This window comes from Mobula hypostoma, chromosome 2 (genome assembly GCF_963921235.1).
Source record: "Mobula hypostoma chromosome 2, sMobHyp1.1, whole genome shotgun sequence".
In the NCBI taxonomy this organism is placed as follows: Eukaryota; Metazoa; Chordata; class Chondrichthyes; order Myliobatiformes; family Myliobatidae; genus Mobula; species Mobula hypostoma.
In genome coordinates this window covers 47,077,279-47,104,688 of record NC_086098.1, presented here as the reverse complement: position 1 = coordinate 47,104,688, position 27,410 = coordinate 47,077,279, and the positions used below count along the sequence as shown (strand labels likewise).

General features: G+C 40.9%; 1 protein-coding gene across 3 annotated transcripts in view; it reads right to left on the bottom strand.

The window, feature by feature from the left end:
- Positions 1-25,610, bottom strand: part of zmp:0000001267 (b(0,+)-type amino acid transporter 1) — a 43,793-nt gene extending 18,183 nt beyond the window's left edge. For 2 of the 3 annotated variants that reach the window (XR_010016450.1, XM_063036630.1), the window contains exons 1-5: positions 24,862-25,610; positions 14,843-14,976; positions 12,184-12,313; positions 9,104-9,228; positions 4,783-4,870 (exon numbers count right to left, since the gene is read on the bottom strand). Coding sequence is in view for 2 of the 3 variants with exons in the window: in XM_063036630.1 (XP_062892700.1) it covers positions 4,783-4,870; positions 9,104-9,228; positions 12,184-12,313; positions 14,843-14,976; positions 24,862-25,557 (1,173 nt within the window). In the remaining variant the exon portion in view is untranslated. Of the gene's footprint in view, positions 1-623; positions 1,934-4,782; positions 4,871-9,103; positions 9,229-12,183; positions 12,314-14,842; positions 14,977-24,861 lie in introns of those variants that run through there. The other variant, XM_063036621.1, reaches the window with a different exon arrangement.
- Positions 25,611-27,410: the final 1,800 nt, after the last annotated feature.

Below are 27,410 nucleotides of genomic sequence, written 5' to 3'. Positions count from 1 at the left end.
GGAAATTTGAAATCACTTGCAACATTAAATTTAGAGCTTTTCTCCAATGACCATGAAGAGGCCACATTAAATACTAGGTTCAGCACTTAAGAGCTACAGAGGCATACCTTTATATTAGCGAGACCCGACGCAGACTGGGAGACCGCTTTGCTGAACATCTACGCTCTGTCCGCCAGAGAAAGCAGGATCTCCCAGTGGCCACACATTTTAATTCCACATCCCATTCCCATTCTGACATGTCTATCCACGGCCTCCTCTACTGTAAAGATGAAGCCACACTCAGGTTGGAGGAACAACACCTTATATTCCGTCTGGGTAGCCTCCAACCTGATGGCATGAACATCGACTTCTCTAACTTCTGCTAATGCCCCACCTCCCCCTCGTACCCCATCTGTTACTTATTTTTATGCACACATTCTTTCTCTCACTCTGCTTTTTCTCCCTCTATCCCTCTGAATATACCTCTTGCCCATCCTCTGGGTCCCCCCCACCCCTTGTCTTTCTTCCCGGACCTCCTGTCCCATGATCCTCTCGTATCCCCTTTTGCCTATCACCTGTCCAGCTCTTGGCTCCATCCCTCCCCCTCCTGTCTTCTCCTATCATTTTGCATCTCCCCCTCCCCCTCCCACTTTCAAATCCCTTACTCACTCTTCCTTCAGTTAGTCCTGACGAAGGGTCTCGGCCTGAAACGTTGACTGTACCTCTTCTACAGATGCTGCCTGGCCTGCTGCATTCACCAGCAACTTTTATGTGTGTTGAGGCATACCTTTTCCTGTTTTTTTTCTCTAATAAGTAGAGAGTTTGCATCACAGAGTCAGGTTGGGCTGGGATTGTGGTTCCATAATAAAGCTAACATTTGAAATTTGTCTGGTTTGTCCTGGAATTCTAGAGCAACTCTGGTGAAAATCAGGACTGAAAAATTTGCTTCAGATCTGGCAATAACAATTAATTTCAAGTGTGGTTAAGATAGGAATAGTTAAGGAAATACTAGTTTTTTTAAAAAGTCAGAAGAAATATAGCTACTGGTTCTGAAAATATAACCTATGTGATTGCAGCAGGAAATTTTGCAAATCTACATGTTTGCCTTTGTGAAACACTAACTTTATTCACATCACCTTTGAGCAAACTTAATAAACATTTCACTATTGTAATTAATATGTATTTTCTTGACAGAATTGTATTAAAGTATTAAACTTATGTTTGTTTAAAAATACAGTCGGCTCCAGTTGCTGTGAATTTTACAAATGAAATCAACTCCCAAACCTGATGGTACTAGTGATTAAGACAGGGGCATGGTGGAAGAAGCAACAGATGGATAACTATAATTCATGGTATGTGTTCCTGATTTGCTGTAAAATGGCCTGGATGTGAGATATTGGTAGCTAAAGCAATAAATATAACATTTTCAAAGGCATTACTGGTAATTTTGTTTATAATACACAGAACAAATCAAATGTTGCTTTTTATCATTGTGAAAGAGTCCTAGATAATAACATTTACTAAGTTTTATGATGCTGGAATATCTTGTCCACCCTTTCTACTCATGACAACTGGCCTGCTGAATTTTGCTACCGTCATCTATTCCATCTAGATCAGGGATTTCCAACACTTTTTAAGCCATAGATTGATACCATTGACCGCAGGTTGGGAACCACTGATCTAAATAATGCCAATTTCTGCAATTTTATTTTTTGACCAATTAATCTAAGTTTGCTTCTGTTGGCACTACTTGCAGCAGCAGCTGCAAACGCACAGTGATGCGCTCCACTGAGCATGTACATCGTTTGAAGCGAATCAGTGGGAAGTAAATCAATATACTACTCAACATGAACAAACCCACAAACAAGTATTTAATCTCAGGATTTTCAATGAGCGGCGCTATCACCAGGTAGATCGAAACAATTAGCATGAACACTGGTAGAGCCATTGGCACCTTTAAATAGAGAAAGAAAGTATCAAATGAAAGCAAATGTACTGTAAATATTAGCTAAAAAAAGATACTTCATGTGATTCTAGAGCTCTTAACAAATAGATTTCAGTATTGAAAATGTTTTCAATAAATTCTTCTGCCATAATTCGGTCACTGACTAGGAATTTGTTGCAGCTTCTTTAACTTTTTGTTGTAGAAGTAGCAACAACTTGAAAAACTCAGTTGTAATGCCATGCCCATTGATGTAGATTCCCATTTCATTTCTCAATAATGGCTGGCAAATGATGCAAAAAAGACAACCACAATCTGGGCCAAGAAACTAAAGCACACCAAGAAAAGCCAACCGTGCAAAATCATGACCTAACATCGTGACTATAGTTTGAAGACGTCAATGGAGATAGACCATTGAAACTCAGCAGGTTGGGTCACTAAAATATTATGAGATGAAACTATGGGAGACAATAATCATATGAACACGTTCCATTTAAATGCCTCTCTGTGGACTATGCCACAGTTCATTCAGGACCCTAATCCTCTGAAGCTCTCTGCTTAAACTTCTCCAATTTTCCAAACAGCTTCCTTAGCACATCTGTCCATTCTTACAAGTGATTCTTAAATCTGTTGTGCTTAGAGTTCAGTTTAAATTGTAAACTGCTGACACACAAGTAGCTCATCAACATTGAGTATTAAAATTAGTTATTTCTGATTTTCAGATTGTCTGGAATATTCCAGACCTTGGTGTGCGATTGCTACAAAGTATTTATTTCTATAAGCAACCATATATATTCAGATAACTATATGCAGATAATTTACATTTCAGTTCCCTTCCAACCATTTCCTCTCCTTCTCAACAGATCCATGCTATGCATCTTTCTTAGCATAATATTTGTGAGGAAACTTTATGTTGAGTATCTTTGCTTTCCAATCCTATTGACCTCCAAGGGCCTTGAATACATTGATTCATCACAAATGAATTCCAGATCTCCAAAAGGATCTTTTATTTCTTTCACAGAACTGAGACTGACCCATTAAACCTTGAAAATTACATTTGCTTTGACAATGTAACACACAATCTTGCCATTCCTACTCTTCCTTAATGCAAACAACTGCAAGAATGGCTTCTCTTCCAGATCCATTTAAGGAACTCCCCAATTAAAAAGAATCAAGCTAATATGAAACATAATTCCCCCTACTTCTAAACTGCCAGCTTAACTTGCTTTTACTTTTTTATAAAAAATTTTCAATGAATGTTGAGTTTCTTCAAGCTTATTGTTGCCCAACAGTGAATACTGTGCAACTTTTGCAGACTGAAATGTAGTCCATAATTACCTTTGATAACATCTCATAAATTGTGGCGACAGAAATAGATGGGCATGTGTACAGCATGCTTGCCTTCATTAATCGAGGCATTGCCTATAAAAGTCAGGAAGCCATGTTGCAGCTATATAAAGCATATTTAGGTTACTTTTGGACCATTGTTTGCAGTCCTAGTCACCACACCATAGGCAAGGAATGGAGGCTTTGGAGAGGGTGCAGAAGATGCTCACTGGGATATTCCTCGAATTGGAGTATGTTAGCAATAGAAACAGGATGGACAAAGCTAGATTGTTTTAGCAGGAGTGTCCACGTCTAAGTGCAAGCTGAGAGATAAGTATGAGAGACATAGATAGGGTGGATGATCAAAATCATTTTTTCTCCAGATGGAAAGATGAAATGATAGATATAGCTTTTAGGTGAAAGGAGGAAAGTTTAAAGGAAATGTAAAGGCAAGCTTTTTTACACAGGAAGATACACTGCCGGGGAGGTGGCAGAAACAGATTGTGATGTATAAGAGGCATTTAGACAGAAACATGGGCTGGCGGGGGCAATAAAAAGATATAGACCATGTGAAAGCAGATTGAACAAATTTAGACTGGCATCAAGGTCAGTGTGGAAATGGTGGGCCTCAGGTAGACCATGAGAAAGCAGATGGAATTAATTTAGACTGGAATCAAGGTCGGTGTGGAAGTACTGTTTCTCAGCAGTACTATTCGACTGGGAGGTCTATTTAGTAATGTGTATTACAAAAAGCCATAAAAAAAAACAATCCACAGAAAGGAGAACAAAATGTCATTCTGTCTTGATTTGGCCAGAAAGCTGTTAAGCATTCGATTATGCCAATGTTCCAGAAAATATTTTTAAAAATTAAAAGCATAGCAATAAAAAGTATATAACACTTTAAAACCTTAGTAAGATATTAATTACGTTTGAACACACCAACATTGCTTTAGAACTTACTATGATCAGCCATGATCACAGTGAATGGCGGTGCTGGCTCGAAGGGCTGAATGGCCTACTCCTGCACCTATTGTCTATTGTTTATAAAAGCTAAAACGATTTTTAAAAAAACCCAATGTAAATTTCTTTAAGTAATGAAAACTTTTCTGAGGCTGTCATTTTCATTGTTTCCTTTTCTAAGCGAGAAGTTTAGATCACTTGCCTCTCAAATCTACCCAGCACAGGACTGTTCAGTAAAGGTGGAAGGTACATACATGCTGGGCATTTTGCCAAGGTTCCCAATTCCATCTTGGACTATATGAGGGTTATTGGAGTGCAAACCTTGCCTAGATTTTCCTGTTTCATGGAGCTGCAGAACTTGCTGACAGTCATTAGACATAATGTTCATAAATTCTGACAGTTTTGCATACTCGAGACCAATATGTTTGCTTAGAAAGAGTGAATTATTAATAATGCTTATGAAATACAATATGTAATTTATAAAAAGAAATAGTGCAAAATCAAAGTCGGTGTTAGGAAAGATAAACATAAAAAGTGCACTTTCATAGAAGTAGATGTGTTAAACTAAGTCTTACTTTGAAAGGTCGAGGAAGATGTGGCTTCTTTATTTTCATGTACACCAATGCAGCAAACGACATACTATAAAAAATCCATGTTGTAAAACTTTTGGATAAGAAAAAGATACAGTTATGGTGGAAATGCTAGGTCTAACACAAAAGAAACCAATATGCTTCAATGTTTTTAGAGCCTTACACACTGTGGATTCAGCCATGCAGCACAGAAACATGCCCTTCAGCCCACCAAGTCCACACTGATCATCAACCACCCATTCTCACTAATCCTATATTAATTCCATTCTTTATTCTCTCTACATTTTCATCAACTCCCCCAGATTCTACCGTTCCACCACCCCCCCACACACACACACACACAAAGCAATTTACAGCATCCAAGTCACCTGCCAACCAGCATGTGTTTGGGAGGAAACTGGAGCATCCACAGGAAACCTATGCAATCACAGGGATAACCTGCAAACTCCACAAAGATAGCACAGGAGGCTAGGACTGAACCCAGGGCTCCAGCACTTTGAAGCAGTGGCTCTGCCAGCTGCACCACTCTGCCACCCTTTAGTTAATATTTTGGGAAAAATCCTCTGAAATTCTTTTTATCATCAGCATGTCAATAATAGACCTTAAATTTGTAGAAGACTAGAGAGCAAAAAGGGGAGTTCAACATATATATTCATTATCATTAGAGTGATAGAAATGAATGCACCCAAGTCTATCAAGTCTCTCGCCAGCATCCTAGCATCTAAGAAGTGGCTACATAGCAAGTGAATGCATTGATTGCAATCTTCCGAAATAGCCTGGATTCAGAATAGGATGGAGAGAGAACAGAAGAAATCATAAGTCAGCTGCCATTGGGAAAATACCAGAATCCATTACGAAGGAAACAGTAATAGAATGTTTAAAAAAGTCAGAATATGATTAAGCTGAGACTACATCCATTTGACAAATTTATTACAGCTCTTGAGGTTGTAAGTAACAGATAGATAAAGGGGAACCAGTAAGTATAAGTGTACTTGAATAACAAAAGGCATGTGGTGAGTTGTCATATAAAAAGGACAAGACCTCATGGCATTACGCAAGAGGTGGCGTAATATATTAACTGGAATTGCTAACTAACAGAAAATGGTTTATGTATGTGGATTATTTTCAGATCATCAATTTGTAACATAGGTTACCACAGGGAGGGGGGCTGGTGGGAGGCCCATAAGTTATAGCTACGGTGGGGTGGGGGTGCGTGGAGTGGCTAATCTACCTATAATCTTCATTAATGGTAGATGAAAATGTTAAGTACTATTGTCACGGTCCAATCCGTTGACTCTTCATTTCAGTTAATTTCCTTTTCCCCGTATTCCACTGGGCTCCTTGATTAGGGCACCTGATCCTCATCCGAACCGGCAGCATAAAACTCCAGCTTACATCTACTCACTGCTGGTTCGTCATCGTAGCCAGTGTGGCTATGCTCGTCCTGGAGCCGCCAAGAATCGTGGACTCTAAGTTGTTTCGGTGCCTGTAGCTGCTTGGTGAATTCAGTCGTTTTCGTGTCCAGCTGTGTCGCTGGCCGTTTTGCAGCTACTCTGAGTCAAGATATGAATTCTGTCTTTTTCATGTCCAGCTGAGATTTGCTGGCCGTTTGCCACTCCTCCAAGTTGGGAATTCTGTCTCTTCGTGTCCAGCTAAGTGATTGCTGGCTGTTTGCCACTTCATGAGCTACTCCATGTCAAGATTCGTATTTTCTGTTGCTGTTTGGTTTGGTCACCTCGTTTCCAGCTGAGTAGGTATGGCCGTTTGCCACTACTCCAAGTTGGGTATTCTGTCTCTCCGTGTCCAAGTCCAGGCTCAAGTCCAAGTCCAAGTCCAAGTCCAAGTTCAAGTTCACACTCCCGGTCCAAGTCCATGTCCAGGTCCAGGCTCGAGTCCCAGTCCAAGTCCATGCTCCGTGTCCGAGTCCAAGTCCATGTCCAGGCTCCATGTATGAAACCAAGTTCAAGTCCAGGCTCCGCGTCCGAGCTCTTCCTGTTTGTTGTCTCGCATCCTCGTCCGCATGAGCATTCTATCCTTGCTCCTCAGCTTAACTGGCAACTATTAATAAACACACTTCTGTTAATGCTACTTACGTGTCTGTGTCCCGCTCTTGGGTCTGCTCCCCAACACTCTGTGTAACAACTATAGCCAAATTTGTTGATAATATAAAGCTAAAAGTCTGGACAACATGAAGAGTCTGCAAAGGGTTGTAAATAGGTTAAGTCTGTGGGTAAAATCTTGGCAGATGGTGTGTACTTTGAGGAAGTGTGAGATTGTCCACTCTAGCAAAAATAATGGAAATGTAAGTGAAGCATGTGCAGTGAAAATTACATCTGAAAATCTCCTGGACCTGATAGAATGCACCCTTGGGTTCTGAAGGAAGTAACTGGAGAGATTGCGGAGGCATTAACACTGATCTTTCAAGAATCAATAAGTTCTGGCATCGTACAAGATGATTGGGAAATCGCAAATATTATTCCGCTATTTAAGAAGGGTGGGAGGCAGCAGAAAGGAAACTATAGACCTATTAGCCTGACATCAGTGGTTGGGAAGTTTTTGGAATCGATTGTTAGGGATGAGATTACAGAGTACCTGGAGGCACATGACAAGATAGGCCAAAGCCAGCATGATTTCCTGAAAGGAAAATCCTGCTTAGCTAACCTACTACAATTTTTTGAGGAAATTACAAGCGGGTAGACAAAGGAGATGCAGTAGACATGGTGTACTTAGATTTTCAAAAGGCCTTTGACATATGAGGCTGCTTAGCAAGATAAGAACCCATGGAATTACAGGGAAGTTACTAGCGTGGGTGGAGCATTGGCTGATCAGCAGAAAACAGAGAGTGGGAATAAAGGGATCCTATTCTGGCTGGCTACTGGTTACCAGTGGAGTTCCACAGGGGTCAATGCTGGGACTGCTGCTTTTTACGATGTATGTCAATGATTTGGACTATGGGATTAATGGATTTGTTGCTAAATTTGCCGATGATACAAAGAAAGGTGGACGAGCAGGTAGTGTTGAGGAAACAGAGAGCCTGCAGAAAGACTTAGATAGTTTAGGGGAATGGGCAAAGAAATAGCAAATGAAATACAATGTTGGAAAGTGTATGGTCATGCATCTTGGTGGAAGAAATAAACAGGCAGACTATTATTTAGATGGGAAGAGAATTCAAAATGCAGAGATGCAAAGGGACTTGGGAATCCTTGTGCTTAAAGGTTAACCTCCAAATTGAGTCGGTAGTGAAGAAGGCGAATGCAATGTTGGCATTCATTTCCAGAGTAATAGAACACTCAGGGATATAATGTTGAGGCTCCATGAGGAACTCATGAGACCACACTTGGAGTATTCTGTGCTCCTTATTTTAGAAAGGATTTACTGACATTAGAGAGGGTTCAGAGAAGATTCACGAGAATGATCCTAGGAATGAAAGGTTACCGTATGAGGAACGTTTGGCAGTTCTTGGGCTGTATTCCCTGAAGTTCAGGAGAATGAGGGGGATCTCATAGAAACATTCCAAATGTTACAAGGCCTGAATGGATTAAAGATGGCAAAGTTGTTTCCCATGGTAGGGGAGTCCAGGACGAGAGGGCGTGACTTCAGGATTGAAGGACATCCATTCAGAACAGAGTTGCAGAGAAATTACTTTAGTCAGAGGGTGGTAAATCTGTGGAATTTGTTGCCACATGCGGCTGTGGAGGCCAAGGTGTATTTAAGATAGATAGGTTCTTGGTTAGCTATTAGCAAGAATTGGATCTGTCAATGCCTGATGGCAGAGCAGACTCGATGGGCCGAGTGGCCTACTTCTCTTCCTATATCTTATGATCTTACGTAAAATATTGCTTAAGTGAAGCAAGAATGGAGGGTTAGCATACAGGTGCAGCAAGAAATTAAGAATGCAGGCCTTTAACATCTTGTTTGCAGTAGGGAAACTTTGTTACAACTGTACAGATTACTCCAAATAGCTTTAAAATCCTTATTTATATAAGGGTATTTTTACATTCATCTTCATGTAGGGTAGGTTTTCTAGGTTGAATCTTGGAATGAAAGGGTTGCATTAGGTGACATGATTGTGCTGCATAGGTCTGTATTGGATAGGAAGTTAAAAGAGTATTTTAGAAATATAAGATACTCAGGGGAATTGACAGGGAAGATGCTGGAAGGATGTTTCTACTCCATATTGCACCAGTTATCTCATATTCCTGGTTGTTCTGTCAATGTTTTGGTGGATGACGGGAATATCCCTGGGAAATTATAGCAATTTACTGTTATTAGCAGAAATATTTAAAAAAATCCATTCTGGACAAACCTGAAATATTCGACGATAGACCCAAAATCCCCTGGGATTAGCAATATCAAAGCAATGAATGCTATGAACGAAAGAGCAGGCAAAGGTGTCAGCCGGTTCACATGTGCCATGGAGAGAATATCTGGCTGAGGGAAACAAATCAAGCAGTCACCATACATCTGTTTTAGAAGCACAAGTTACAAGTTTCACAATGCAAAACAAGAGCTTCATACTGTATCTATGAATTCATATCTTATATGAAATGTTCATATTTCCACGTTGTTGTGACGATTCAGAAATTTATTGTTATCAGCTTTTTTTTTGTTCTTCTCTGATACACACAGTGTTGAAGAGATTGATCTTTGACCACTGGAGTTAAAGATGTATGTGAATACTGGCCATCAGTTACATTGAACTCAGCATTGAATTCAATGTCAATAATTAACAAATACATTAGCTTTAGCAATAAAAGTTGAATTTTTAAAATACTGGAGTATAGTTCCACTTACTGCCATAGTTACACTTTACTGAAATGATTACACTGTGTGTGAGCCTAGGTTTCCATAGCAAGCGAGAGTCCTCACTGCTACAAATATGCTGAGTCACATTGTTGTTCTTCCTACTGACCTGGCTGTGAATACTAAAATACTATCAAAGCAAACTTGGGAATGCCATGAATAATTCTGATTGCATGCTCACAGCAGAGAATTGGGTCACGATAAGCATAGGTGAGAGATTGGGACTACAATACTCTACAGGTTCGTCAAGCTATGCTCTTTATGAGTGTACTTTCTAACTATGAACATGGGATTATGGAGTAACCCTACACTGGAAGGAAAGCCAGAATCCTAACTTTTCTGCTGTTTATTGTCATCTTTAAATCGAAGGCTGCAATTAGTATTAAAAAAAGTTTTAATACCTTCCTCAAGGCTGCTGAAAAATCATCCACATGAAATATAATCTCTGTTCCTCTTTCCACAGGTACTATTCATCATTTGAGCAACTCCATTTTTTATTTCAGCTAACTGTTGAGACACACAGTGGTACTACATGATATGTTATTGGTGACATTTTAAGAAAGTGAAATTGAACTTGATTCAGAACACCCAATAGAGGAGAAGAAATTGGCTACCTGCTTCACACCACCCCAAGTTTACCCCAGAAAACAACAGTAAGGCAATGAGACCGCATGTATAGAAATGCATTTGGACCAGAATCTGTGGGAGTGTCAAGGGACAAGGATGACTAATGTTATTTGAAACTTTGAATAGTAGTATCTATTACTGCAATCCAAATGTTTATTGTGTATTGGAATAGACATCTGATTTTTATTAAAGATGGGGCCAAACAAGCTCAATTGATGGGTTTCAAGCGTCCCCTCCCTGCATGGCTCATAAGAGAATAATAACAGAAGATTCAAGTATTTTGCATCACTTATTCATTTTGAGGTATGGCACAGAGAAACATTACAGATATTTTTTGTGAAATCAATCAATAGTTTAAATATTATTTCCAAATGAAAAGGTAGTTTATGGAAGCAATAACCTTGCTGCTAACAACAATCATTTCTTGTTCCATAATTTTGACAGATGAAATGCTAAACTGAGGTGCTATCAGTCCATTCGATAGGTGTAAACTATATTATGGCATTTTTCATAGAAACATAGAAACATAGAAAATAGGTGCAGGAGTAGGCCATTCGGCCCTTCGAGCCTGCACCGCCATTTATTATGATCATGGCTGATCATCCAACTCAGAACCCAGCCTTCCCTCCATACCCCCTGACCCCTGTAGCCACAAGGGCCATATCTAACTTCCTTTTAAACATAGCTAATGAACTGGCCTCAACAGTTTGCTGTGGCAGAGAATTCCACAGATTCACCACTCTCTGTGTGAAGAAGTTTTTCCTAACCTCGGTCCTAAAAGGCTTCCCCTCTATCCTCAAACTGTGACCCCTCGTTCTAGACCTCCCCAACATCGGGAACAATCTTCCTGCATCTAGCCTGTCCAATCCCTTTAGGATCTTATACGTTTCAATCAGATCCCCCCTCAATCTTCTAAATTCCAACGAGTACAAGCCCAGTTCATCCAGTCTTTCTTCATATGAAAGACCTGCCATCCCAGGAATCAATCTGGTGAACCTTCTTTGTACTCCCTCTATGGCAAAGATGTCTTTCCTCAGATTAGGGGACCAAAACTGCACACAATACTCCAGGTGTGGTCTCACCAAGGCCTTGTACAACTGCAGTAGTACCTCCCTGCTCCTGTACTCGAATCCTCTCGCTATAAATGCCAGCATACCGTTCGCCTTTTTCACCGCCTGCTGTACCTGCATGCCCACTTTCAATGACTGGTGTATAATGACACCCAGGTCTCGTTGCACCTCCCCTTTTCCTAATCGGCCACCATTCAGATAATAATCTGTTTTCCTATTTTTGCCACCAAAGTGGATAACTTCACATTTATCCACATTAAATTGCATCTGCCATGAGTTTGCCCACTCACCCAACCTATCCAAGTCACCCTGCATCCTCTTAGCATCCTCCTCACTGCTAACACTGCCACCCAGCTTCGTGTCATCCGCAAACTTGGAGATGCCGCATTTAATTCCCTCATCCAAGTCATTAATATATATTGTAAACAACTGGGGTCCCAGCACTGAGCCTTTTCAATGGAATAATATGGTGTCCGAAGTTTCTCTCTCTGTCAAGTGAACAAAGAATTAAAATTTAGCCTTAAATTGGGGTATATGGGGAGGGGGGGATTCCTATCTGTAAAATTAACCTATATTTTCTATGTTACAAACCTGACTTTATTAGCTGGAAAGCATTTTAAAACTCAATGTGTTCCTTTCTTGTGAGTGTATCCTTAAATAACTCTGTTTTCAGCCTAAAATCTCACATATTTCCACTGAGATTTGTGATTAGTTTCAAGCTTTTCCCCTATTGAGAAGCAGACTGGCATAGCCTCTGTCTCGGATCATTTAAGATGTTCTCCCTGTCCTCTCCAAACAACATTGCATTTCCCCTATCTTTTCTCCATTATAAAGTTGTGGGAATGAAGCAGCTCTAAATTCCATGATGGAAGTTCTCAGTCCTTACCAATGAATTCTCTCTGGCTGCTATGTAGCAAATGCGACCACTAGTGAAGAAACTGCCGTTTATAGACCCAAATGTGGAAAGTACGACTGACAGTGGAACGATCCATGCCCAGCTGCCCAAGACTTTGCTTCTAAAATTGAAAAACATTTAAAAATTATTGTTTTGATCATTAATTTTGTGCTTAGGGCATTCTTCTTAAAATACTGCAATGCTAAAAACATTATTCACAAGAATTATTATAGGTATATTAATGCGCTTAGCTGGTCTCCCTGTCACTGCTGCCAGTAGAAGTCGCAGAAGTCTTGGGTCCCATGCTGCAAGGTTCAATCACCTCAGCAGCTCGTGGCTGTGGACTCACTTTCAGCTGTGATTTGATGTTTAATGTCCTCAGCGCTGAATGAGCTTTACTATTTGCATGATTTGATCAAGACACTTCAGCATGGAACTAGATCTACGCTTGTGGCTTGCATCCATCGACACGGCTGAGTGACCCGATGGCTGTTGCTATGGTAATGGCCTTCAGCTCCTGGACCCGCTTCACTCGCCTTGGTTGCTCATAGCTGTGGACTCCACTTTGGTGGTTCTGCAGTCGATGTTTAATGTTTTGTGTGTTATTTGTTCACTTTATTGCTGATTGCGTGATTTGTTCTTTTTTTGCACGTTTGATTGTGTGAGGGTTTTTTCTTTAAATGGATACTACGGCATTTCTTTGTTTTGTGACTGCCTGCAAGAAGATGAATATTCAGGTTGTATACTGTTCAAAGTACAATTTATTATCAAAGACTTGCTTTGTTTACAGGCAGCCACAAAGCAAGAAAGCCGAAGGACCCAACTGAAAAAAAAGAAAGACTGAAACAATTGGAGAAGGGGGGAAAGACACAATTATGCCAACAATAGAAGCACAGGACAGCAGTCTGAACCAGACTGAGTCCTTAGATCCACTCCCCAGAGCAGCTGGAGTAGGGCCAAGCCTTAGTCTCATTTCTCATTTGCCTTCAGTCACCTGTGTACGACGCTCCTTCAGTTGACATCTTCAGGATAGATCATGAAACCATGTGATTCACTATTTTTAGGTCTTTTACATTTGTTTTTCATCTTGAATGTGATTCTGGAACTGTTGGAGCCTGTGATTTTCAGTTTGGAGATCATTTGGGTGTTTCAGCACTCTGCAGTCTCTGTGGGGATTCTGGGAGGCAGAGGCAGCGTGCGGGAACTGCATGGCGAGAAGGCTGTGAACCGATGTTTGACTCCCTTTCGCCAATTAAAGCTTCCATTGTTTGCCGATTAAAACGACGAAGGAGGTTGAAATGCCTGCCTTTTTATCGCTGGTGAGATTGCTCTGCTAATGGAGAGGGGAGACAGCCTTTTGATTGCTGGTGTGATTGCTCTGCTACAGAGAGGGAGAATGTTGCCAGGTTTCTGCATTTTGGATGTGGACTTGGATAGTGGGCTTTTTTTTCAGTCTTATGGTTTTTTTGTATACTGTGTTTTTCACCCAATCTTTCTCATTTTTTTGTGTGGGGGATGGGGCATTTGGGGGTCAATATGCCTGTTCCATTTTTGTCATTTTTTTTTGTGCAGGGAGGAGGGGTTTGAGGGGTGATGATCGTGCTGCCGTTCTTTTCTTTCTTGGCTTTGTGGTTCTCTGGAGAAGAAGAATTTCAGAGTTGCATAACTTGATAATAAATGAACCTTTGAACCTTTGAGTAGGCCCAAGCCTCGATCTCAGTAGCACAGCAGCTTATCTCTCAAACTATATTTATGCAGTCCTGAGGACATCTCCTCTGCACCTTTAATGCTGCTATCCTTCCTCTAGAATGACAAGAACTGTACACAATACTCTAACTGTGGCCCATCTAATATTTTCTACAATTCTAACTTGTGTTTTAAAGCTCAGCCAAAGAAAATAAATATTGCAAGTACATTTTTAACTTACTGAAGGGAGTGATAAGCAGGTTTCAAGTATTCAGATCAATGAGCAAGAAGGAACTCTTCAAGGCTGCTGCAGGGTATTTTATTAAGAGTACAATAAGCGATAAGAAAAACATAAAATATACAGAACACCAATCTAAAACAGTGTGTAAAATAATTGATAAAAAAAAATTCCCACTCCCTTTTACTATGTGATGCAAAGGATTAACAAAACAATAAGTCTAAAAAAGGGTGCAGAATAGCTGGTACAGTAGCAAGTCTCACACCCTTCTGCTCATCGAGGATGTCGATCTATGATGACTGGCCTTGGGGCTCTGAGGGGTCCTTGGCACCAATCATAATTCCAGTCTGTTCACACTTATGTAATCAAGAAAGCCTGGGTTTCTTTTCTAATCTGTACATACCAGTCAGTTACAATTCTAAAACAAACTATTTCTTAATGAAAGATGTACAGCGAGGATTTTACATTTGCCATTGAACAAGTTCCGCTGTTTCTGAAAACCTTATCAACTTTGCCAACTGAAGTGGTTTTGCTCATCTCCAACAGCAAGTTGCCACATAACTTAATACTTCACATCTGCATGCTTCAAGGCCTCATGGACTTCACAAATCAAGACTTTATGTTTGATTTACCTTCCTAATCACAGGCTTGATTATTATGAGTATTTTAAGTGGCAACTCTATTCTAAGTAAAGAGATGTGTTTTTAACCTGCTTATTTCACTTACCCCCATGTTGCAGCCACAGCTCCAGATGACATCATCTCAGCTGGATTCAGGGCTGCGAGGTAGCTCACATTTACCAGAACATAAAGCAATGTCACCAGTGGAAGGGAAATCAGTATAGCTCGGGGCAAGTTGACCTGAAACAAGAAATTCACTGCAATCTCAATTTTGATTTAGTTTGGGCAGGTTTCCAAATGAATTTCAAGAATGAAATGCCAAAGACAAGTGAATGATTCCTGCTGGTAAATGTCATGTCACGTAATGCAGGAAAGTGAGAGCACAATAACAGACATTGTAAAGGGAGTCAGTTGATAGTTAGGCTGCATCAGTAAAGGAGAATCCATCTTTGGTCAAAGTTACTTGATCTCAGTTGACATGGTTATGCTTGTGGAACGGGGTGGGGGCGGCGGAAGAGAAGTATGTAGACAGGCAGTAAATCGATTATGCTGTCCTGAAAGGAAATCTATAAAGTTTAATGTAAAGGCAGAACAATACCTACCACTCCTAGTCCTGATTCGTTTTTCACTTACAATACTCACGTATAGTTCACATTATGATTCACATCAATCCTACAGAGCTACTCCTTTCAATGAGATCACTTTCTCCTCGCTTGACCCCAATACATTTGGACACTCAGCTTCCCTTCTTACTCCTCATGTTAGGTGATATTTTTAATTCTGTGTATAGTCCTGTTGCTTCATGGTCATTTCAACAGCAACATACAGTATCTTTGAATGTCCTTGACTGTGTTTCATTGTAATGGGCCAAGATAACTCTTCAGAGAGCCACAAATAAGTTTCTCTGTAACTGTGGCACATTACTTGCACTGTTCTCAAACGCTCTGCAGCAATTATCACAGTTCACAGCACAATCTCTTATCAACTTCCCTTCAGTGACTCCTCTTCAGAGAGTAGATGATATGAAGATATGAAATTGTTGAACTGGAGGAAACAGGTAAGGTTGCAAAGTTGTTATAGAAATCCCAAACAACCTGTTTTTTCTCCCATCCCTCTTGCCCCGATCTCATCCCATGTCTTCGAAACCAAAAAGAGAGAGATTTCCAGCAGTGCCACAGGAAGCAAGTACATTATAGTAGGGCAATCCTGTCATTTTCTGCCACATTCCTATCCATCATCATATCATCATATTTCTTCCCAGCACTACATCGCATTAGAGTAAAATCCTACACATATATTATAAATGGTATAAATGTATTTAGTACAATATAGTGAATGGGTAATAGAGCTTAGGGTGAGTACAAATTAATATAAAAATGAAAAAGGGAAACTGACCATGCGACAAAAGTAAAGATGAAGGTTTAATTACAGATGAGCTAAGACACAGTTTGGAAACTATTACAAATGTATTCTTGGTCATGGAAATATGTAGCCAAATACTTGAGTCAAATATGATGACAAGTTTGTGGACTTGTGGTTGTTAGAATGTGGAAAACAATCAGTTGATAGGAAATTATATTAACGGAGAGATCTAATGTCTGTGACTTCCGTCCTCTAATATTTAATTGGAGAAAGTTTCTGTTCATCTGTCACTGAATATCAGACAAGCATCCTAACAAATTAAAGGCATTAGAGTGCTTAAGAGAAATGGTGGCAAGTTAAGATATTATTTTCTAAGTGTATCTTCAGCTTAAAAGAGTACATTGAAGCACAGTTCAAACCTGACTCCTTTTTGTTGTCATGGTTTTCAAACCCTGGAAAATCAGTGCGAGAGGAATGGAATTCTAAAGGCTATCAAATCAATTGAAAACCTTATTACCATATAACTATAATTTTTAAGTTCATATAAATGAAACTGTTGCCTGTCCTAATGATCATTTTGCTTGTAGCAAAATAATTCTTCTTGATTCTTAAGCTATCCCTCAGGTTTAAGGATGAATTACTTCCACCACTGATTTTATAGGTTCTGAAATAGACAATACGAGAATAGGGGACTCTTTAACAGAAGTTCATGTGGTGGTTGAAGGGATGGGTGGACAGATGGTTGGTGAGGTGGTATTCTCCTGATGAATGTCACAAGGTTCTCAAAAGCCACTTCTCTACTTGGGGCAATCATGAAATTGTGGAGATGCTGCAATTCTTCAAGGAGGCTTTGTGCACACCCTTTAATCTTTTCTTCTCTCTGTCTCGGCGCAACGCCCTGTGATGGAGTCTAGTATTAGAAATGTGTGTAATGTTACTAACTAAATGCAGTCAGACCCACAGCAATTGTTGGCTTGGTGAAATGCAGACAATGGCATTGCTGAAGTTGTAAGACATTTTAAATGCTCCTATCTGGAAAGACTCATTGTTGGAGCAAGTACAATGGCGTCATAGGAAATGGAAGAATGGAATAGAGCTCTTATTAAAAACACAAAGAGCAGCTGAGATAGCTGTAGGAGTCAGGAGGCTTGCAATGGATGTGAGTGTCAGGAAATGTAGAGGAGGTTTGACCCAAAAGAAGAGCACTGGAAATGATTTAGTGGTGAGTGATAACTTTAGTAATCAACTGCAAAATTACAAACCACAAGGGGCCACAAAACCAGAGAGAACACATACTAAACTCACAAGTAACAAGGTAGCTGAAGACTAGGAGTAACTGGTTGAGAGAATGAACAAAAGTTGTAGATGATAGTTGGGTTTAAATAGGCTGCAGGTGATGAGATGGAAATGAGTGGCAGGTGAGACTAGGAGCCTACATGTGCAGGCCTAACAGGAAGCCCCACCTACGGCCGGCCTCCAATGGCTCAGGACAATCTGGATGGATTTCCTTGATGAGTGATGGATCTAAGATCTCTCCTCTGGGCTGTATCCTTCCCAATCGACCAGGCACTGCACATTCTGCACATAATGTGAATCCATCAACCGGTGAACCGTGTACACTGGACCATCTTCCACCATTCTAGGTTCTGGAGGATTAGTTAGTTATTGGTCTGAACAACAACTAAACCTCTTGACCATGTCTTCATGCTTTTGTGCACTGTGTTGCTGCCATATGATTGGCTGATTAGATATTTGCATTAAGAGAGGGCATATAATAGAGCAAAAATTATTGGGAAGTTAGAGGATAGGGAAGCTTTCAAAAACCAACAGAAGGCCACTGAAAAAGTCATTACGAAGGTAAAGATGGAATATGAAAGAAAGCTAGCCAATAATATTAAAGAGGACACCAGAAGTTTCTTCAGATACATGAAGGGTGGATGTCCGACCACTGGAAAATGATGCCGGAGAGGTAGTAATGGGTGACAAGGAAATGGTGGACGAACAGTATAAGTATTTTGCATCAGACTTCACTGTGGAAGGCACTAGCAGTATGATAGACGTTCCAGGGGTCAGGGATGAACAAGTGTGTGAAGTTACCATTACCAGCGAGAAGGTTGTTGGGAAATTGAAAGGTCTGAAGGTAGATAAGTCACCTGGTGTCTGTACAACCCAGGGTTCTGAGAGAGGTGGCTGAAAAGATTGTGGAGGCATTAGTAACGATCTTTCAAGAATCACTAGATTCTGGAATGATTCTAGGAGACTGGAAAATTGCAAATTGCCACTCCACTCTTCAAGACGGGAGAGAGGCTGGAGAAGGAAAACTACAGGCCAGCTAGTCTGACCTCTGTGATTGGGAAGATGCTGGAGTTGATTATTAAGGATGAGGTCTCAGGGTACTTGGAGGCACATGATAAAATAGTCCATAGTCAACAGGGTTTCCAAAAGGGAAAATCTTGCCTGACAAATTTGTTGGATTTACTTGAAAAAATACAAGCAGGAAAGACAATCAGTTGATGTTGTGCACTTAGATTTTCAGAAGGTCATTGACAAGGTGCCACACATGAGGCTGCTTAACAAGCTACAAGATCATGGTATTACTGGAAAGATTCTAGCATGGATAAAGCAGTGCTGATTGGCCAAGAGTGGAAATAAAGGGAGCCTTTTCTGGTTGGCTGAGAGTGACTAGTGGCATGCCACGGAGGTCTGTGTTGGGACCAATTCGTCTTACATTACATATCAATGATTCAGATGATGGAATTGATGGCTTTATTGCAACGTTTGCAGATGATATGAAGATAGGTGGAGGGGCAGGTAGTTTTGAAGGTTTAGAGAGGCTACAAAAGGACAGATTAGGAGAATGGGCAAAAAATGGCAGATTGAGTAGTGTCAGGAAGTGCATGGTCATGCACTTTTGTAGCAGAAATGAAAGGGTTGACTATTTTCTAAATGGAGAGAAAATACAAAAACTGAGGTGCAAAGGGACTTGGGATTCTCTATGCAGGATTCCCTAAAGGGTAATTTGCAGGTTGAGTCTGTGGTGAGGAAGGCAAATGCAATGTTAGCATTCATTTCAAGAGGACTAGAATATAAAAGCAAGGATGTAATGTTGAGGCTTAATTCAGCAGTTGTGAGGCCTCACTTGGCATATTGAGAGCAGGTCTTGGCCCCTTATCTTAAAAAGGATGTGATGAAACTAGAGAGGGTTCAAAGGAGGTACATGAAAATGATTCCAAGATCGAATGGGCTTGTCATATGAAGAATGTTTGATGGCTCTGGGCCTGTATTCACTGGAATTCAGAAGAATGAGGGGTGTCCTTATTGAAACCTATCAAATGGTGAAAGGGTGTGATAGAGTGGATTTGGAGAGAATGATTCCAATGGTGGGGGATTCTAATACCAGGAACACAGCCTCAGAATAGAGAGGCGTCCTTTTAGAACAGAGATAAATAGGAACTTCTTTAGCCATAGAGTGGTGAATCTGTGAAATTCTTTGCCACAGGCATTGTGGAGGCCTTTATGTATATTTAAGGCAGAGGTTGATAAATTCTTTATTGGTCAGGGCATGAAGGGATACGGGGGATAAGGCAGGAGATTTGGGCTGAGAGGAAAATTGGATCAGACATGATGAAATGGCGGAGGAGATGCAATGGGCCAAAATGGCCAAATTCTGCTCCTGTATCTTATGGTCTTAGATAGATAGATAGATAGATATATTTTATTGATCCCGAGGGAAATTTGGTTTCGTTACAGCCGCACCAACCAAGAATAGAGCGTAAATATAGCAATACAAAAAACCTCAACAATCAAACACCAAAATGCAAACTATGCCAGATGGAAAATAAGTCCAGGACCAGTCTATTGGCTCAGGGTGTCTGACCTTCCACGGGAGGAGCTGCACGGTCGATGGCCACAGGCAGGAACGACCTCCCGTGCCGCCAAGTGTTGTATCACGGTCAAATGTTGCCGAAGTCCAACAGTAAAAAGTTCAATATCCAGTCTGCAAACACGTTCCTCAATCGTAATATACCCCGGATTGCACCGTCCATTGTTAGCCAGAACAGTAAGCACCCAATTCCTTTACGTTTACCATTCTCAGTGCACTTCCGGTCAGCCGGAATGGTATTACCCATCAAACTCCTCTTCTCCAAAAGTCTCTGTTGTCTCGACCCGGTCCTCTTTCCTCAAGGTCTTATTAATGAGCAGGTGTAAAGGTCTACCTAATAAAGTAGCTAAGTGTACAGTATGTACTTCAATAATAAACTTAATTTGAATTTTGAACTCTGAACATGTCTCTGATAAGAAAAACTGGAATGATCATGGTGCTAATTTGTAAACAAGGTTATCTGAGCAAAGGAGTGAATGCTAATTGTTAGAGAGGGAGAGCATGGAGAAAAGAATGTAGGCAGTGCAAAGTACAAAGCAAGAAGACATGTCTGGATGTTCAGTTTTATCATGTATTTCAGTTCCGGAAAGAGAAAAAAAAGAGAAAGAAGGGAATAATAAAACTAGTTAAGCCAGTATCACAGATAAACAACTGCAGCAGACAGAGAATTAAGTTACCTCAAGTTATCAAATACAGTACTGCCCAGATGGAAACTGAGGTGCTGTTCTTTGATTCTGTTTTGGACCTCATTATAATAATGCAAGAGCCCACAGACTGATGGTTCAGAGTGTTAGTTGGATCAAAATGAAAGCGACACACTACAGGAATTTCAAATTTGCCTTTGCAAATTGAATGTGCATGCTCTGCAAAGTGATCATCGAAAGACACAAGAGAGAGACTGCAGATGCTGGAAATCTTGAGAAACACACACAAAATGCTAGAGAAAATCAACCATCTTCAGGTCTCAGTCTGAAACATCAACTGTTTATTTCCTTCCACGGATGTCTCCTATCTTGCAGAGTTCCTTCGGCATTTTGTTTGTCGGCATCCAGTGTTTGGATTCTCCAATGCAGAGGAGATCATATTGTGATCTCTGCAAACAGTACAACAGATTGGAAGAAATATAAGTGACCCACAGCTTAACCTAGAAAAACTGCTCGGGTCCCTAGATGGTGGTAAGGGAAGAGATGAAAGGACTAATGCTGCATCACCTGCAATTCAAAGGCAAAATACAATAAGATGGGTTGCTGTTAGAAAAAGAAGAGTGGGCCAGGGAATCACAAATTGGTGAGTCACAGAAAAATGTTGAAGAGGAGGAGAAATGTTGAGAAAGGTGGAAAAAGAGGGACACCTCTTTTTCCCTTATTAGTGAGAGACAGAGCCTGTGGTATTTCAAATACCAGGTGAATGAGTAGTCTTTGGGGTACTGCAAGCCTGTGTCTTTATTGATGCTTTGCTGCACGTTTGAGTGCTTGATGGGGGGTGCCGTTGCTTTTTTCCTGGTGGGGGGGGTCATTGCTTTGCTGCTGCTTATGCATGGGTTGGGGGAGCTGGGGGGGGCACGGTTGGGGTTCTTTGGGGGCACTCTGTTTTCATGGATGTTTGCGAAGAAAGAGAATTTCAGGATGTATATTGTATACATTTCTCTGGCATTAAATGTACCTGTTGAGATATGGTGGAATCCCTTTGAAGGCAGTGGAAGTTGTGGAGAATGATTTGTTGAATGCAGAACAGGTGGGGTGGAAGGTAAGAAGCAGGGAAGTTTTATCCTTGTTCTATGGTGTAGGGAAGGGGGTGAGAACAAACATGCAGGGAATGGTTGGGATGTGGCCACTAGACTGGTGCTTAAACAGAACTTGACAATTTCATTATTTTTTTTACCAATATATATTCTTCCTTCAATTTCTGAATTTCTCTGCCTCAATCTCAAGAGACAGGCTAGCCTACTAACTGTCAGGCCTGCACATGCAGGCTCCCCCAGTCCTAACCCAGCTAACAGGAGTCACCTGATATTCCTTTCCTGCAGCCTATTTACACCCAGCAAAAAAAACATAGTCATGCAAAAAAAACAACACAAATATACCGCCCAAGACCCTGAGTGACATGTTCATTCATATGAATCAGCCAACATCAACCTGTTGCTCCTAACCTTACCTTGTTGCCTGTGAGTTCAGTATCTGTTCTCTCTTGTTTTGTGGCCCTTCATGCCTTGTTATTTTGCAGTTGATTATCAAAGTTCTTGCTCATTGCTAAATCCTCTTTGCTGATCTGCTTTTGAGTCCAGCCTCCTCTACACTTCCTGACAGGATGAGTGAAGCATCTATTGATCTTGCAGAGTATGTCCATTGATATGATTACACAATCCAGAAGCAGCAGGAGACTATTGACCGCTCGCCACTCTCTTCTAACTCTCTGTCTTGATGCAGCAACCCTGCGACAGTCAACCTCCTCCCTCCGAGCCCCGGATTCGGGTACCTGAACACTTCAATAGATCCCCAACCTGATGCGGCAACTTCCTGTCCCAGTGCACCTTACAGTTCTACAGACCAAGCAAAGATCGCCTTCATCATCTTTTTTGACCAGGCGAACTCTAACCTGGGCCACCACCAACTGAGATAAGAAACCACTATTTGCAATAAATATGAGGAAGTATCTAGAAAGTGGAAGGGGGAACAGCGGTTTAGCCTGACCCACTCTCTCTGGCCTCCTCCACACACGGACAGCTCTATGCACACAGGAGGCTCTGGTGGATTCCGGCACAACAGGCAACTTTCTGGGCCAGACTCTTTCAGGCATTTACATGGAAAAGAAGAAATGCAGTAGAATTTACAAAAAAAAACATATATGTACACAAAGACTGACAACCAACCAATGTGCTAAATAAAAATTACACTGAGATTTCAAGTTGTAAAGAGTCCTTGAAAGTGAGTCTGGGTCATAAATTCAGATCAGAGTAGTGGTGATTGATGTTATCCATTCTGGTTCGAGAGCTTGATGGTTGAAGGATAATAACTTCCTCGCCTGGTGCTGTGGGACCACACACTTCTGTACCTCCTACCCGATGTAGCAAGAAGAGGGCATGACCTGGACAGTGGGGGACTTGGATGATGAATGGTACTTTCTTGTGACAGCACTCCATGTAAAAGTACTCCATGGTTGGGAGGGCTTTGCCTGTGATGGACTGCTATGTATCCACCATTTTCTGTAGCTTTTTTTTCCATTCCTGGGCATTGGCATTTCCATACCAGGATGTAACACACCCAGTTAGGATATCCTCCACTGTACATCTACGGAGGTTTGTCAAGGTTTTATCTGACATGCAGAGTGTATGTAAACTTCTCAGAAAGCAGAGGTGCCATTGTGCCTTCGTTGTGGTGACACTTACATGCTGGTCCCAGGACAGATCCTCAGAATTTAAATTTACTGTTCCTCTAGTAAGGAGCGGCTCGTAGACCTTCTGACTTTGTCCTCCTGTCGTCGATAATCAGCACTTTAATTTTTCTGACGTTGAGTGAGAAGTTATTGTGGCACCACTCAACCAGGGTTTCAATTTCCCTTCTATATATCAATGTGTCACAACCTTTGATTCAGCCAACAATAGTAGTGTCATCAGCAAATTAAATATGGTATTGGAACTGTACTTAGCCACACAATAGGATGTGGAAGCATTGGAAAGGGTACAGATATTTACCAGGATGCTGCCTGGTTTAGAGAGTATACATTATGATCAGAGATTAAGGGAGCTGGGGCTTTACTCTTTGGAGAGAAGTAGGATGAGAGGAGACATGATAGAGGTGTACAAGATATTAAGAATAGATAGCCAAGTGCCTCTTCCCCAGGGCACCACTGCTCAATACAAGAGGACATGGCTTTAAGGTAAGGGGTGGGAAGTTCAAGGGGGAAGGTTTTTTACTCAGAGAGTGGTTGGTACGTAGAATGCACTGCCTGAGTCAGTGGTAGAGGCAGATACACTGGTGAAATTTAAGAGACTACTAGACAGGTATATGGAGGAATTTAAAGTGTGGGGTTATATGGGAGGCAGGGTTTAAGGGTCGGCACAACATTGTGGGCTGAAGGGCCTGTATTGTGCTGTACTATTCAATGCTCTATAATCATAAGTATGAAGTGAGTAGAGCAAGGGGCTAAGCACCCAGCTCAGTGGTGCAACTGTCCTGATGGTGAGAATGGAGGAGATGTTGTATCAGTGAGGAAATCGAAGATCCAGTTGGACATGCCTCTTCTCCCAACCTCCCTGCAGCTGCCTCACCTGCTTTACTCTCCTTCCCAGTTCTCATGAAGTGTCTTCAACTTGAAATATTAACACCGTCTCTTTTCCCATTGACGGAGCCTGACCTGCTCAATATTTCTACTTTTTTAAAAATGTTTTTTAAAAACGTTACAGCATCAGCAGTTTTATTTTTTTTATTTTATATTGTCATATATTTATTCTTAACCAGAAATCTTCTGTGATCTATTTCTACATATAAAATATGAAAATGATATTGACAACACATGTTGCTGCCTTATTTTTGGCAATAACTCACATTTAGATAAATGCCCTAATTTAAGGCCTGCAAGATGAAATCAAATTTTTACCCTTTTGCTGATAACGCTCCTGATTCCTCTGCTTCACACCCACCCCCAATGTTTTAATGTATTCCTTTCATAAAAAAAGAAGTATTCACCAATGTTTTAAAATAAGGTTCCACAATACAATTAGTTCACCCCAGGTATTTTATTTGGAACTCTTACACATTTGGTGTGTAGCATACACAACAGGCTTGACTTGGTTATCCATGTTGTTTATGCTAAGTAGTATTGCGTAAAATAGTACTTTTAAGTACTTAGTAATAGATTGAAAGTACGTGTTTCGTACTTACCTCAGGGTGCTTAATTTCCTCAGTCAAATAGTTTAAATTATTCCAACCGCTGTAGGACCACAGACCTTGTTGGAAAGCGATTCCAACTGAGCGTATTCCTCTTGTTCCTTGAAAAGCATTCTGAAAACTCTCTGTGTGTCCATTGATGATCAATACCATTCCACCTATTACAATTACAAGTAGGGACAGTATTTTGGCAAAAGTGAAGATGTTTTGAATGCGGGTTGCCAGTTTCACATTAAGACTGTTAATGATAGCTATAGTTAAAATGCTAGCTGCAGCTGTACACTTCACTACAGCAGGAGGCGGTGGACATTCTCCAAAAAATGGTGCTGCAATGTACTGTGCTAGGCTCAAGGACATTGCCACAATAGAAGAAGGAATGGCCACAAATACAGAGGTCCAAGAATACAGGAATGCTGGGACGTGCCCGAAGTTTCTCAAGATGTATATATATTCACCTCCAGATTCTTTTATCACTGTCCCTAATTCCACGTATGAGAGAGCAGCTGCCATGCTCAGACATCCACAGGCCATCCAAATCAAAAGGCTGGCTCCAGGGCTCCCAGTGTATCGTAGGACCCATTCAGGGGACATGAAGATGCCAGAGCCAATAATCGTTCCAACAATTAAAGAAACAGCACTAAATAATCCAACTTCCCGTTTTAAATTCAGTTTTCCCGTAGTTGCTGCCATATAGGAGACAGCGTGTACAAAGGCAATGACTTTTCCTTTCCTCTCAATCCCACTGCAGCAATATCAAAGGTCCAAATACTGAAATTTTTATGAGCAGCCTTCAAGTGCTAAGTCTATCTGGCAATAACGGGACTTAGTAAATATTAACCAGTGGGATACATATCAGTTCTAAATACGGTTGTGTAAAAACATTGATTACATATTGTATAAATTATGTATAGCAGGTCATGCTGCTCATTAATGCAAGTCAGCAGTTAGCATCCATCTATATTTCTTTAGTTAATACCACTCATTATCCTTCTATTTCCTTCTCCCACAAATTTCCTCAAATGCACCTATACAATTTGACTTCAACTATTTCCACCTGTACAAATAATTTTGAAAATCTCATTGCTGTCAGTCTTTTGAACTATTCTGTCAAATCTCTGTCATTGTTGGGTCAGTTCTCATCACTTACAGTATAGTTTGCTATGACATAGAAGGCAGCTCTTCAGCCCTCTGAGTCTATGCAGTCCGTGAATCCCAATTCTCCACTGACTTCTCTGTAAGCTATTCTCTTATACGTGCCTGTCAATAGCCCTCGAGTTTTTTACCATTCATCAAGACTAGGAATATCTTACAATATCCAATTAGCCTAACAACCAGTATATCTTTGGGAGGAAACTAGAGCTCCTGGAGGAAGACCACATGGCAATATGGAGAAAGTGTAAACTCCACTCCACTAAGGTGCTTGAGGAGTATAAAAAGTGCAAAAAAAACACTTAAGAAAGAGATTAGGAGTGCTAAAAGAAGACATGAGGTTGCTTTGGCAGTCAAGGTGAAGGATAATCCAAAGAGCTTTTACAGGTATATTAAGAGCAAAAGGATAGTAAGGGATAAAATTGGTCCTCTTGAAGATCAGAGTGGTCGGCTATGTATGGAACCAAAAGAAATGATCTTAACCCCCCTTGTACCCCATCTATTATTTATTTATATACACACATTCTTTCTCCCTCTGACTATACCCCTTGCCCATCCTCTGGGGTTTCCCCCCTCCCTCTTTTCCTTCTCCCTGGGCCTCCTGTCCCATGATCCTCTCATATCCCTTTTGCCAATCACCTGTCCAGCTCTTGGCTCCATCCCTCCCCCTCCTGTCTTCTCCTATCATTTTGGATCTCCCCCTTCCCCTCCCACTTTCAAATCTCTTATTAGCTCTTTCTTCAGTTAGTCCTGACGAAGGGTCTCGGCCCGAAACATCGACTGTACCTCTTTCTAGAGATGCTGCCTGGCCTGCTGCGTTCACCAGCAACTTTGATGTGTGTTGCGGGGAGATCTTAAATAGTTTTTTGGCGTCTGTATTTACTAAGGAAACTGGCATGGAGTCAATGGAAATAAAGCAAACAAGTGAGATCATGGAACTTATACAGATTGAAGAGGAGGAGGTGCTTGCTATCTTGAGGCAAATCGGAGTAGGTAAGTCCCCAGGACCTGAAAGGGTATTCCCTCGGACCTTGAAGGAGACTAGTGTTGAAATTGCAGGGGCCCTGGCAGATGTATTTAAAATGCTGGTATCTACGGGTGAGGTGCCGGAGGATTGGAGGACAGCTCATGTTGTTTTGTTGCTTAAAAAAGGCTCTAAAAGTAATCTGGGAAATTATAGGCTGGTAAATTTGATGTCAGTATAAGGTAAATTATTGGAAGGAGTTCGAAGAGATAGGATCTACAAGTGTTTGGATAGACAGGGACTTATTAGGGAGAGTCAACATGGCTTTAGTAGGTCATGTTTGACAAATCTATTAAGAGTTTTTTGAGGAGGTTACCAGGAAAGTGGATCACAGGAAGGCAGTGGATGTTGTCTACCTGGACTTCAGTAA